Source organism: Astatotilapia calliptera, chromosome 12 (genome assembly GCF_900246225.1).
Source record: "Astatotilapia calliptera chromosome 12, fAstCal1.2, whole genome shotgun sequence".
Taxonomy (NCBI): domain Eukaryota; kingdom Metazoa; phylum Chordata; class Actinopteri; order Cichliformes; family Cichlidae; genus Astatotilapia; species Astatotilapia calliptera.
The window spans coordinates 2,793,309-2,806,636 of record NC_039313.1 but is presented as its reverse complement, the minus strand read 5'-3'; the positions used below and the strand labels follow the sequence as shown (position 1 = coordinate 2,806,636).

Genomic DNA, 13,328 nt, shown 5'->3' with positions numbered 1-13,328 from the left:
CCCTAAGGACCCCAAAGCGCTTTACACACTCAGTCATCCACCCATCCACACACACATTCACACACTGGTGATGGCAGCTACATTGTAGCCAGACCACCACCAGTAGGCAACGGGTGAAGTGTCTTGCCCAAGGACACAACGACTGAGACTGTCGAGGGCTCGAACCGGCAACCTTCCAATTACAAGGCAAACTCCCAACTCTTGAGCCACAATCGCCCTTTTTTCTAAGTTTTCAAAGGTTTCATGTTTTAGACACAGTGTTGTTGCAGTTTAGTGAAGCTCTGCCCATTTTCATTTCTGAGGAACTCTTTAGGATGCTCTTTTTACACCCTGTCATGTTACTAAACCTAAATTAGACACCAAATGTTCCTCTAGCTGCTTCTTTTTAGTTCCAACCACTTTTCTAGCACTTTTTCCAGCTTCCCTATTTTTTTGAGAACGTTTGCCGCCATCAAATTCGGTGTAATACAGTAAAATGTCCCAGTTTAAGCATCTGATATGTTTTCTGTGAAAGCAAATTGGCTTTATGAGTTTTTGCAAATCGTAGCATTCTGCTTTTATTTACATTTTAAATGGCGTCCCACATTTTTTGGAATCAGGTTGCACTAGCATTTATCCAGGCCTGTATCATTAATGTTGAATCGGTCATGTTGAACTTCGGTTGTCATTAGGAGCCTTGAAGTGCTGTGTGAGCACTATGGTGCACGCTACAACTTTTATAGGCACTAAAGATGATCCTAGTATTCATCAATAATGTATGGAGTGAAAAGAATCCATTTAGCATTAATCCACAGAGGACAAGAAATACATTTCCAGCTCTTATCCTCCACCAGTTACTGCCCATAACACAGAGACTGACAAGAAATCTCACAACAAATCTTTTCTTATGAATGCATACACTGATAACACTGTATAACAATATGGCTACTTTAATACTAACAATACTTGTGTCAACATATTATTTCATTATTATTCAAAAATACAGGGGGTTATGCAGAGGATGGCACAGATACCTCAGTTCACTTTAAATCTAGACTGCTGCGCACTTGCTGATAAATTTGGGGTGAAACACGTGCGTCAGAACGACTAAACGAATGAAATATTATATTGAGCAATTCATATTTGATTTGACCCACAGGTTAGACTAAACAGACTGAAACTTGTCTTTTTGCCTTTAAGGGGCAGATGAGATATGGAAACGAGAGCCGGCTGGGAAGTCACCCTTGGATTGTCCCCAGACTCTGGAACGTTTTTGTTCCTTATGTTGTTAACTTTTGGAAAATCCGAGTCGGCTTTCTTAAGTAGGCCTCGACTGAGCAGTTAATTTTATAGCAACTCCCTCTTCTTCATGTCTGGCTGAAGTTTTGTTTTGTTTTTAGTTAACCATGGTTTGTCGCATCTATGGTTTGGGAAGGAAAATATTAAGAGGAAAGTTAGCTTTATTACAATGGAGTAATTACTTCCTGGTTTCTGTGCTTAGTCAGGGATCTTTCTGCAACTAGGATTGATTACTTGGATTTTCTTTTCTGCCTGTAACTTAAGTTCTTAAGAGCTGGCTGAGAGGTACTGGAGAAAATTGTATTGATTGCTAAATGACAAAGTCGTGTCATTTGAAGTTTGGTGCCATCTCGGCCTAATAATGCAAGTTTTTAAAGGGAAGAAATCTGCAGACGGTGACTTAAATAGAAGCACAGCTGACTTCCAGCTCAAGACTGCGTCAGCTGCTACCAGCATTACATCCCTTAATCTGAGAATCTTAATCCAACTCTGCCGTTATTTCTTTTTTTCGTTTTACAGCCACTACTAAGTATAAATTTAAACGTAGACTAGTTGCCATGTGCAGGTTTGCCACCCCGAAAACCCTCTGTGACACTTTGTGTTTGTCTCCTGTCTTTCGTGTAGTCCAAAAGCAGCCTCGATGGTTTAGATGACAAGGATACCCAGCCGCCGCTGCCACCCAAAGCTGATAGGTACAACCAGCTTAAAAGCCAGATGACCTCCAGTGAAGGTAAGAACCACAGAAACAGCCCTGACTCCATCTCTCTCTCTTTCTCCTGTCAGTCATCATCAATCCAAGTTCTTGTTCTTGTCACGGTTGCACCAAAGAGCAATTCCCAGAACTTCCTCTGTAGATCACTAGTGTCCTGGTTTGGGAGCAGGCTCTAGATTAGCCTGATGAATGTCCCTCCCAGCGGCAGGTTGATGGCCTTTTTCACGCCTGGCCAGAAAATCGGCCGTGATTTGCGGTGAGAAGGCAAGCTCTGCTCTGTGAATCAGCACCAGATTTGTGGTACGATTCCAGGGTGAAGCATTACAACGTAAATCACCACCGTTTTTCGGGTAGGGGAGGGGTACAATGGCAACTGAAAAATGCCTTTTGAAAACCATCCGTATAAACGACGAACCTACCGTGGAGGTACAGCTGAGGATTTTAGCCTCCGTTCAGCAGTATGAAATGGTTTATAGTAGTGTTAAGGGCAGGTTTCTTCCTCGGATCTCCAGTGTCATGGTGCATTATGTCAGGGACTGGAAACTTTCTGCTCTTCCAAAGAGCACTACTGCTGCCTGGTGGTACTTCAGGTCACTGCGCCCAGTCTAGCGTCACCTCGCCTTTCGAGGCACTTTACTGAACTCTGAACCTGTGGACACAGGTGTTCTTTGCGTGTTTCTCCAAAAAGATTCAGGCATCCCCGCTGAGACATGGCTGCCTGCTAAAAGCACCTTCTTTAAATGCATTTGGGTTTTGCATTTTACTCAAGAAGAGTGTTGTTTTTCAGTGATGGGCAGTTGGCTGTTGCTGGACTCAGATGTGTTAAATATTAGTTGCAGAACTGATTCTTCCCATCTGGCTATTCCTGTTAGTTTTGTTGTGTAGAAACTGTGATTGTGTGGTTTTGCAGAACTCTACAGCTTCTTATCTCTTGTCCTTATATACTATAATGTGTTGTTGCTTTAATGTGGAGTTTTTTAACACAGGGTTTATATTGTGTGTATTGTAGAGACTTCCCTGTCTGGTAAGACCCACCCATCCACTCCAGCCATGTACAAATTCAGGCCAACCTTTGGCACCATGCCCAAAGTCCACTACCACACTACAGAGGAGAAGGTAACGCATTAATGTTATTATCTATTATACATCTCTGTGAAACAATGAACAGTGAGTCATCGTAAAGTGCCAAAAGGCTCAGATGCTATTTTGACATTTGCCCCTCAGATTGTCATATCTGATGACCGGAAGCCCTCGGCCATCCTGGAAGAAGGTGTCCGTGGTCATGACTATCGATCTGAGCCGAACCTGGACCTGCCTGAATATGCTAATGCTCCCCTCCACCGCACGTTTCAGTCCTCGCCCCTCCAGCTGGATTCAGACCCCATCAACTCCCGCTCTCTCAGCCTCAAGCAGGGTCATGGCCGACCGGAGAAGGGCCAGCTCCCAGCACTGGAGCCACGGACAGTCACTTCAACCCCCTACAAGAGTGTCTTCTCTCCCAATAATCTCTCCAACCGCAATGGTAGTCTATCCTATGACAGCCTGCTCAACCCTAGCATTTCCCCAGCTACTCCCAGTGAGTCCATGGCCCACCGTGGTGTTCCCTCTGTGGGGTTCCACTCACCCTACCTGCCCACCAAAATGTGCCACATCCGGGAACCTGATATGCAGAGACAACAGGTCCCCCCTACCTACAGCCCAGTGATGCCCCCCAGAGTGGTGGGCAGACAGTCCCCTCACCTGAGGGACAGAGACCCGTCTCCGGTGCGCTACGACAACCTCTCCCAGACCATCATGGCATCCATCCAGGAGCGAAAGGAGAAGGAGGAGAGGGAGAGGCGGCAGATGCATCACGGGCGCTCCCAGACCCATATCTATGCCCAGGACTCTGGTGTGTTTGATGGGGGCTATGGCCTGCCTGCCAATGCTTGCTACCCAGATGGGCCTCGTGGCCCCGGGTCAAGAGGCCCAACACCTCCAGCCTATGGAGGCTCCAGGGACAACCTAATGGGGATTGGACTGATGAGCTATGGTCAAAGAACCCCAGTGCTGCGTCATGCTGGCTCTACACTGGGCCGTGCACCTAGGACGTCGTCCACCTCCCTGCACACAGATCAAAGCAGCATCAACAGCAGCCAGAGCAGAACCACAGGCCCAGAAGGCCCCTATCGCTCCCCGGCCCACCAGCCCCATTCCCCCGCTATGCCCCGTTCCCCTTCTTACTCCCGCCAGAAACTCTCCTACATCAGTGCACACGAGAGGACAGACTCCCCTCGTCTAGGGGGCCCAAGGTATGAATCCTAATGTAACTCCTGGGGTACTGCATGCATTGTACAGAGCCGGGGTCTGGAGGTCACTGAATGTATTCTGGATGGAAACGCTGCTCCCTCTGCTGGACACAACCAGCAATACATAGGGCACTAGGGTACTGCTAATCGAGGCAACATGTAGCAGTTGTGTCGTGTATGTTTTTTTTTGTCCCACTGTTCTGCTCATTTATTCACAAGTTATGTCTGGTGTGTGAAGTCGTACACATTCTGTTTTGATTTGTTTGTTTGCCTTTCTAGTAGAAGTTAAAAAAATCAATAACATTTTTTTGTATTATTTCAAACAAATCTGTTGAATAAAACTGTGTGACAATCATTCCTTTTTCATTTTGCATGCTCTTTACTGACTCCACTAACATTTTCAAGCCTTTTACTTTACTAACAAGTAAACACTTGACTAATCATCCACGTTGCTGTCTTGTTTTTTTTTTTGGGTGGGCGGGTTCTGACTGACATATAAAATTGTGTTGCTGTTCCAACTGATGTGCATGTTTTCACATCCCTTAGTGTTTGATTTGTTTGTTGAATCATTTCTTATTCTTCTCTTTCCACTCAGAGAGGCCATGAAAGTTAATGGGCAGATGGACTGCCACCCGAGTGCCCAGGGTGCCGCCCTCAGTCCCAGTCGCCACAGTAACGTCAAAAAGGTGACAGGCGTAGGAGGCACCACGTATGAGATATCAGTGTGAGCAGGGACACCACATCCACCAATGACCCACAGTGGACGCTCTGCCACAGAGATTCTCCTCTGTTATTTTAATAAGATAACAGGCAGTGAGGGGTGCATAGTACCCCCCCCCTGTTTACTCTTCAAAATCAGAGGATCTCTTTGCTCTTTTGAGGGTCTTGTTTAGCTATATGCCCATTGTGTGTTTGTGCCAGAGGGGTGGGTTGTCGGTTGTTAACGTTGCAGGCTGTACTGTGCGTGTGCAGAGTGTTTGTCCTTAATATTTTGTAGTCCATCGTCGTGGACCGTCCAGCGAGATCGTCAATGTTTTTACCGTCGTCTCTCATCTGTGTTTATGAAGCGCTTGTTGTTCCAAATGTTACACGCAAACTTTCGCTCCAGCGAACGCTGAGGGCTGAACAGAAACACTACAGATCGATTAAACACTTGACTTGCTACGGATTTCTGCAAGAAGACTCTTTTCAGCTGACCTCAAAAAGTCAAGGTGCTTCACATTAACTTGTACTGTTCATGCCATGTCTGGTGGAGATGTGATGGAGGTTTATGTGGAGACGATATGTGCAAGGGCAGTAAAAAAAAAAAAGCAACACAAGTCAGATGAGAAACTGGAGATGGTGACAAGGAAAGAGCTCTGCAGAACAGGAGCGGGTGTTCCTCAACCCTGACATGGTTATTTGATTGGGCAAAGACTGTATATAAAAGATGTTCCACAATACAATGACATCACCCATTTGTTTGGAGATTCCTGTTTTGAAGGACTAACTTTAGGATTTAGCTGAGTTTTTTTCTCTTTTTAAACACATTTGAAACGGAGGGCACAGCTGATCAGTTAACATTAGTTAGCATCTTCGATCAGCGGATTGCATCTGTTTTATACTGTGACATCAACTGGATGCTAATTTTAGCCTGTGAAAATCAGGCTTAAAACAAACTGCACTTACTGCAAAAATCAAACAGAACAGCTGACTCATTAGTTGTCCGACTAGCACTGGTTTAGTATGCTAGAGAAAGTGAAGGGTGGAACAGAGGGCACTGCACATCCCAGTGTATCCCCTGCCTGACCGTCTCCTTTTGTTATAAATGGGACCATGTTTTACTAAATTAACACCATGGAGTATTAAAAAAACCGACATAAAAACAACTTGATCCTAGCTACTGATACCATGATCTCATTTGGAAGATGCATTAGAAATCAAGTGAGATTTAGGATTACTTTTTCTTTTTGAATTCCATAAGACTTGTTTTGTGTAACCAGAAGTGTTGCCCCCTGCTGGCTATTACAACAAATGCAGGTTTAAGGCACTAACGTACTGGTTTCACTTTCAGAGGGATCCATCCATCCTTAAAGCACGTGGTAAGGGGTTGAGGAACACCCACTCTTCTACAGAGTACCTAACTTTTACTTTAGTTTTGGGTGGTTGCATTCCAAATTTAATGAAAAAGTCGCTTTTAATGAACACACTTTATTTTTCTAAAGAATTTTCTCAAGAACTCATGCATGCAGAGATGCAGGTTGACATTAAATTGAATATTATAAATGTCTCCGCTTCCTGTTTGTGGAGCACAGATTTTTAGAGTTGCAAACTAGCACAGCCCCGCCCCTTTACCCCGTAATGAGGATTCAGTATCCAATCATGGCTTTTTGTTTTTTCAGTTTGTGATTTCAGCATCAGCCACATCAAAAGAGCTGGGGTGATTATATTGTGCTCTGAAAGACCAGAATACCTCATCCCAGTGTTTTTCACTGAGTACAGAATGAGTCCACCCCGGAAGCAACCAAATGAAACTTTGTCAAACTCAAAAAAGGAAAAATATTTAGTCAATAAGCTATGTTTTTGCTATAACTATACATATAGGAAGATTAAATGAAACAAATCAGTATCAGTTAAAAAAAACAAACATTGGTCACACTTTTTATTTTGTACTTTTCCTTTTTTAAAAAAAAGTATCCTTTTATATGGAATTGCTGTTTCGAGTGGAGTTTGTTCTTAAATTATAATTTCAATAAATGGATGAGATTGTGAAAGATGGGTAAATAAAGTAGATAGAATTTGTTCTACATGGCAGTGTTAAAAACAGAAGTTATGACATAATCCACAATGATATGAACTGTCTAAATGATGACGTTGAGGACTGGGCTTTGCATAAAAGCAGCCTTGACCTTTAAGTGCCAAAAGCGGCTACACACCACATCTTCAAAGAGACAACAAATAGGTCATGTAATGCTATGTCACAAAGAGTGAAAATGCCAAATTCATTCATTCGCAGTAGCTGTCTGGTACAGCTCTGGCACTGCCGTTACTTTTTTGTTAATCAAAAAAAAAAAGTAATACCTTTAAAATAGCTGATGAAAACTAAGTGGACAATGACACAACATGCCAGATGTTACTAGAATGTAAATGTTGCATTTGGTTGCATTAACAATAAGCCATTGTTGCCTTTGGGAAGAAACTTTGTTTCCATACAAAGCAAACTATGGCTGACTCACTTGACAGTGAAATAGCAGAAGTGTTTTGTACTGAGCAGCAGGTGACACCTGTGACGATCTCTGACTGGGTACGCTTTCTTGAACCTTCTGTGGCAAGAGTTGTCTCCCATTTAAGGTCTCACCCAGTTGCCTTACCAATGAAGACATTACTGCAAAGCACGGTCGCGCTCGTCTGTTCCAACTCCTGTATTTGAGAAATGATTAAAATAGTTTGTGAGGCTGTGGTATACAGGGCTAGTTTTTTGGAAATTCGGACGGGTAGGAATGTCAGCGGAATGGCAAAGTGGAACATCTTGAAATCCCAGAACAGACCAATGGCTGCTGAGTTTGCTGAAAAAGCCGATCAATCGTGACTCCCAGACCCTGTTTGACCACATATCTAAAGAGCTAATCGATGTCATTCCTCTTTAAGATGACTGCCGTTAGTCCAATGTTGTTTTTCTGGGATGGACATCACTGCAGGTCAGGGGCCATTCCTGACAGTCAGCAATGACTCTGTTGCATCAGCCACAAGCTGACTTTTGTTTTCTGAAACTCATATAGAAAGTTCAATGTGTATTAAAAATGAAGAATATACTGTAACTGTACATGCGTTCCTATTTTTGTGAAGAGGAAATATTTCCCAATGACCTGAGCAGAGTAAATAAAGTTTCCGACTCTTTGAATCAGACTGATTATTCCTAACAACAAACGAGTGACTTTATATGAATGCAAACGTGTGGTCTTTGACAGCTTTTATTCGAAGTTGGACGAAACATTTCAAATCATTTGTGCAAATGAGAAGCAACATTTCATCCATATTCATGTATTTACAGATGCACTGGCACTTAGATGCACTTCAGAGGCAAGGTTAAGAACTCAATTAGTGGAAAGAAAAGGAGAGGGTGGTGAGCACACAGATCAAAGAGGGCACACTCTGTTACATATACTCTACATGCTTTAAAGTCTGGGAATGTTATGATCTAAACAATACAAACTTGATTTACTACTGAGGAACGCAAGTCAGAGCATAGCTGCACCAAACTGATGGACTGTTTACTTTGGACTTGATGTTTGTCAGGACAAAAAAAAAAAAAAAATAGCTAAGTGCATCTCATTTCCTATCAGTCAACCATCAGTGCACACTGCACAGAGCAGTACTCATCTGATGCCCCTCAACTTTCTGGAGTGGATTCCCTTCAAATCAGTTCCCAACAGAACTGACCAAAGAAGGAACTACTTCTGCAAGGCAGTCAGTGAGAAGTCTTTGCCTTGTTGTCTAACAGTAGGAGCATTAACAGTGGACAGGGTAAGGCGGCCCACTGAGATGCAACATGGGATTTTATACTTAAAATGCACCTCTGTAATACCTGTAATACCTGACCCTGCGCTGCCATCGAGCAGGCTACGTTATCCTCTCCCTCTACAAACAAAACTCTTTATCAGAATAGCAAAAACAAACCAAACAAAAAAAATACCCCAATGTGGGAATCATCACTATCACAAGCCTCTTTTCACAGTTTGTTTGAAGTAACATTGAACTGTAGATGACAACGATGGAAAGCGTGGCATTCCACGGTGCAAAGAGGGAAAGGGGTGGGAAAGGAAGGACTTTTTCCAGAAAAAAATCACTAGCGTGTATTTTTTTCCCCCATTGGCATCAAGGACTTGTGATCTTGAGGCAAAAAACAATAAAAAGAAAACCTAATAATATTATGCAAGTGTCCAAATTCAGTTCGTTTAGAGTCTATTGTAGAAAAAGAGGAAAAACCGATATATTGAAGATCAGCAAAAGCAAGTTCTTGGTTCTCAATTCTTCTCATCCTTCACCTCCTTCTTCTCAGTCTCCTTTTTCGCCTCTTCCTTCTTTTCCACTGATGCCTTGTCTTTCACAGAGAGTTCCTCCAACTTCTCTGCCACCTTGTTCGCACTATCGCTGTTGCCTGTGAAAAGCAAACAGGGATAAGTGCCATTAGCTAAGAAGCAATGCTGCATTCTACAGCTTTGACTGTTGTGTTGTAGAAATATTACCTAAAACAAAATAATCAAAAATAAGGATAACCCAATAAAACAACTGAAATTGAAACGCTGACTGACATTTAAGGGGTTAGTCAGGAAAATGATCCAATATTCATCTGTAAGAGGCACATGCATGTAAACCCAGAGGTCAAATAACAACCAGATGTTTACAGTCACCAGGATGACAATCAGGTGTGAGCATGAGCTCCAAATGTGCGGAAATGTATCAAGACTGATACAATGGTTTGAATGAACAATGTTTTGTTGATGAATTGGATTTTTTTTTTTAATCTTTAAACAAGAAGCATTCTGTTTGGAGAACTTCAGAAGCTCATCCCATATTAGTGAGACGTGATGGTGCTATGATTGAGCTAGAAATCAGTCCACCCACCCTGAAAACCAGCAAATAAATAAAGATACATACATGAACTGACACTTAACAAAAAAGAAAATGGGCTTTGCAGCAAAACAGTGACCCTCAGCATACACATCTTGTCGAAGAAGAATTAAATTCATGGTTTTGAAAGGTGCAGAAGTACAGTAGGTTTACTCAACACACTCTACAACAGTCTAACCTTTCTATGACACGAACACCATGGGCCTGTGAAAACTGAATTGTAATGTAGCAGAACATACCGACACCAGTCTTTTAGAAAACTAGTAAAGTGTTACATTCTGCGTGTTCATGTAGCAGACAGAAAAAGTCCCCAGCTGAAGTTGGCAGCAGAGAACAGAGTGTGTCTGCATGCTCACAGCCCCTATCCTCATGTCACATTGCCCTCAGTTTGAATTCAGTCTTAGGTCAACACAAGTCATTTTAACCTTAGCAAAATGTTGCATTCAGGGTTCTGAAAGTACTTGCTACTGACATGTTTCCAAGTAAAATTACTGACAATTCCTATCTAATGTTGATGTGATCTACATTATGGACTCGTTTATGTTGACAAAACTGTTTTACTTCACTTGCTTCTCAGAAAATTCACATATGCGATATCTAGGGGGGGGGAAAAACCTAAAAGTTTAAACTTCATGTACCTGTTTGCTCTAGATGTTTTCTGACTTCCTCCTTGCACTCGTCAAACTTCACCTTGAACTTCTGAGCATCTGCAACAGAACATAATGTAACATAATTTAAAATCCAAGTTAAAGAGCTCTGGGAGAATTAATGTGTAATGTTGAAATGGGTACCTAAATACTTACTTTCAGCATTTAAAAAGCGGATTGCCAGAAGTTCAGGTTTGGGGCATTCATCTGCATAATCAGCTAGTGTGTTCCACACCCATGCTCTGTCACTGCCAGCATTGGGCTTCAGCTCCATCATTGGTAAAACTGTGGTTAACAAGAACACATAAAGTGCTGGTATGAGCACAGTCACTTAAATAGATTTTTTTTTTTTAATATCTAGTAGTTTCAATTGGGAATTAAACACACAGATGCACCATTTCTTATCTCCACACATGAGTGGAGGGAGGAGTAAAACACACATTTTTCCCAATCAAACCAACACACAAAAAAATATCACAGTCTGGATAATATCACAACCGGATGAGATTACAAGCCCAGTACCTCTAACACCCACCCCTCAACCTCTCGTTTGCTCATCTATAGTTCTGTTGTTGCCACTAATACCAGGGATTTGACTCATTTAAAGATCGTGGGGAAGGGTGACGGGGGGAATCACATGGGGCCTATGGTCTTTTTGTACTTACATGTACATCAGAAAATGTTTGCAATAAAAACAAGCAAAAAATACTTGGACGCCCAGTCAGCGAGTACACCTTGGCTTTAAATAACACATCTTCACACCACTCTACCTGTACCGCCACTCACCCATATTGTTTAGGTTACATATGGCCAATTGTTGTCATGACATGAATAGCAATGAAATCAGATTTGACTCACTGTGATGGTTGGCACAGATCTTTAGAGTTCGATCTCTCCTCATCAGGAGGCGGATTGTGCCCTTCTCTTTGTGTTTCAGCAGCTTGACGTCTCCAGTTCCTCTCTCCTTCCACTCCGGCGGGTCGTTTTCAGAGGCAAAACGATATAGTTTGGCCCGCCTATGAAAACAGCAGAACACCTCAGTATTAGGAAACTGATTAATGTGTCTCTGTTAATGTGTTCACATGGTAAGCAACTTACATTTTAAACAGCTCCTCCTCATCCTCCTCTAATGTTTTCACATCCTGCTCAGGAAGAGACACGATGGGCTCAAAGTGGGGATCATGATTAGGGTCTTCTGCACCATCTGCAGTGGTATCATGGTCTTCCTGGTCCTAAGAGGAAAAGTACATTAAATTAACTCAATTCCCCCCGGCCCCCTAAAGTTGAAGCTTCATTTTACTTTAGTATTGTCATCAAATATTTATCCAACTTTATTTTTTCCTAAGACAACTCGTTGTGAACTTGCCTAGCTAGAAACGCAGGCCTTTCACTAGCCGGCTAGCCCGGAGCTAACAATCCGACTTTCTCTTTTTTTTGCACCTCTGCAGTTGTGCTAAGCAAAACGCTTAGCACAACTGCAGTATTTTTTCAGTAACTTGTGTGATTTTCGAGCAGTCTATTTAATATAACACCGTCACTACTAACAGACAGTAAACAGCGCCCTGATATAGAGCTAACACTAGCTAACTAATGTTAGCAAGTATTGTGCTTGGCAGACAAAGGCAAGCAACCTAGCTAACCTCGTTGCCCTGAGCTAGTGAGAAGTATACTAATTGAAAAATACCCAGTTTAAAAAACTGACCGATGTGATCGTGTAGTAGAAGCACTAATGCTCTTGCGCACATCACCTCCCTATGCTAATGTTCACAGTATGAAGCTAATGTTAACACGTTTGCTGGCTGCACACTTTGAATTATGGGCTCGTGAACTGTAACGGAAGTGTTAAGAGTGGAAAATTTTACAACGGTTAACACTGTGCACTTTTACAAGTCCATTGGCGTTCCGTTACCTTTTACATCACTGAAAAAATATCAATTAGTGTTTCATAGCATCACCAAAGACAAGATCATTGTCGGCATTTCTTGCACACGGCTTCCTTTCGAAACTTTGACAAATTATGACACATGAAAAACAATGTTTGTCACAAAATTGTTATTTCCCAGCAATCATAAAGCATTACACGTCCTAGAATGATAGACCTCACCTTTGGGTCTGCCATATTATTGTAGATGTTTGTAGATTATGAGAGTAGTTTGAGAGATTCAAATCCCAAACTGGCCGCCGTTTCCCTTCAGCTTCTCTCACTTCCTGCTACAGCTTTCGCGCGCCGAATTCTCTACGCATGTCCGTGCTCACGCTGTCACAGCACGCGCACCGCCTCTCTCCTCTCAGGGATACCCCTCTTCACAAAAATGTTTTTACTGGATATTACTGTCAATAGAAAAACGTGACAACTTGTATCGAAAGAAAAACAAATTAACTAATAAACAAACAAACCAAAAAAACTTCTGGTTCGATAATTGTCAGATCATTTTATAAATATTAGTCATAATATTAACTAAGTATCATCTGTGATACAATAATTCAGTCTATGTGCAAAAATTATACCTCCATGATATATGAAGCCACTAAGGCTTCCATAGGATTATGTATATATGTGTGTGTATGTATGTATGTGTATATATATATATATATATATATATATATATATATATATATATATATATATATATATATATATATAAATATATATATATATATATATAAGCAATAGCATGTTTGTACAGGATCAATAACTATCAAGTGAACTAAACACCAATCTGTAATGGAGACATTACATTACAATAATTCTGTTGTATATAGTATTTTATTCTATTGTATATAGTATCTTAT

The 13,328-nt window shown here is 41.8% G+C and overlaps 2 protein-coding genes and 1 non-coding gene across 4 annotated transcripts in view; 1 reads left to right on the top strand and 2 right to left on the bottom strand.

The window, feature by feature from the left end:
- zdhhc8b (zDHHC palmitoyltransferase 8b) overlaps window positions 1–8,158 on the top strand; it is a 61,399-nt gene extending 53,241 nt beyond the window's left edge. For both annotated transcript variants that reach the window (XM_026187952.1, XM_026187953.1), the window contains exons 8-11: window positions 1,903–2,008; window positions 3,000–3,106; window positions 3,215–4,281; window positions 4,874–8,158. In XM_026187952.1, the coding sequence (XP_026043737.1) occupies window positions 1,903–2,008; window positions 3,000–3,106; window positions 3,215–4,281; window positions 4,874–5,006 (1,413 nt within the window). In that variant the 3' untranslated portion in view covers window positions 5,007–8,158. The remainder of the gene's footprint in view (window positions 1–1,902; window positions 2,009–2,999; window positions 3,107–3,214; window positions 4,282–4,873) is intronic.
- A 54-nt stretch (window positions 8,159–8,212) lies between these two features.
- Window positions 8,213–12,826, bottom strand: ranbp1 (RAN binding protein 1). The gene is made up of 6 exons (XM_026187959.1): window positions 12,640–12,826; window positions 11,634–11,767; window positions 11,394–11,551; window positions 10,692–10,820; window positions 10,527–10,595; window positions 8,213–9,415 (listed from the first exon to the last, which is right to left on the bottom strand). Exons 1-6 carry the CDS (start codon window positions 12,652–12,654, stop codon window positions 9,282–9,284), a joined length of 639 nt encoding a protein of 212 aa, XP_026043744.1. The 5' UTR covers window positions 12,655–12,826; the 3' UTR covers window positions 8,213–9,281.
- LOC113034436 (small nucleolar RNA SNORA77) lies at window positions 10,108–10,236 on the bottom strand. The gene has a single exon (XR_003274180.1). It is a non-coding gene; the product is annotated as a small nucleolar RNA SNORA77 (small nucleolar RNA).
- Window positions 12,827–13,328: the final 502 nt, after the last annotated feature.

Coding starts and splice junctions, on each gene's coding strand:
- ranbp1 (XM_026187959.1), bottom strand. Junction 11,552..11,633: donor GAGGAGGAGCTGTTTAAAAT/GTAAGTTGCTTA, acceptor CTGTTTTCATAG/GCGGGCCAAACTATATCGTT. Junction 10,596..10,691: donor CCGCTTTTTAAATGCTGAAA/GTAAGTATTTAG, acceptor GTTCTGTTGCAG/ATGCTCAGAAGTTCAAGGTG.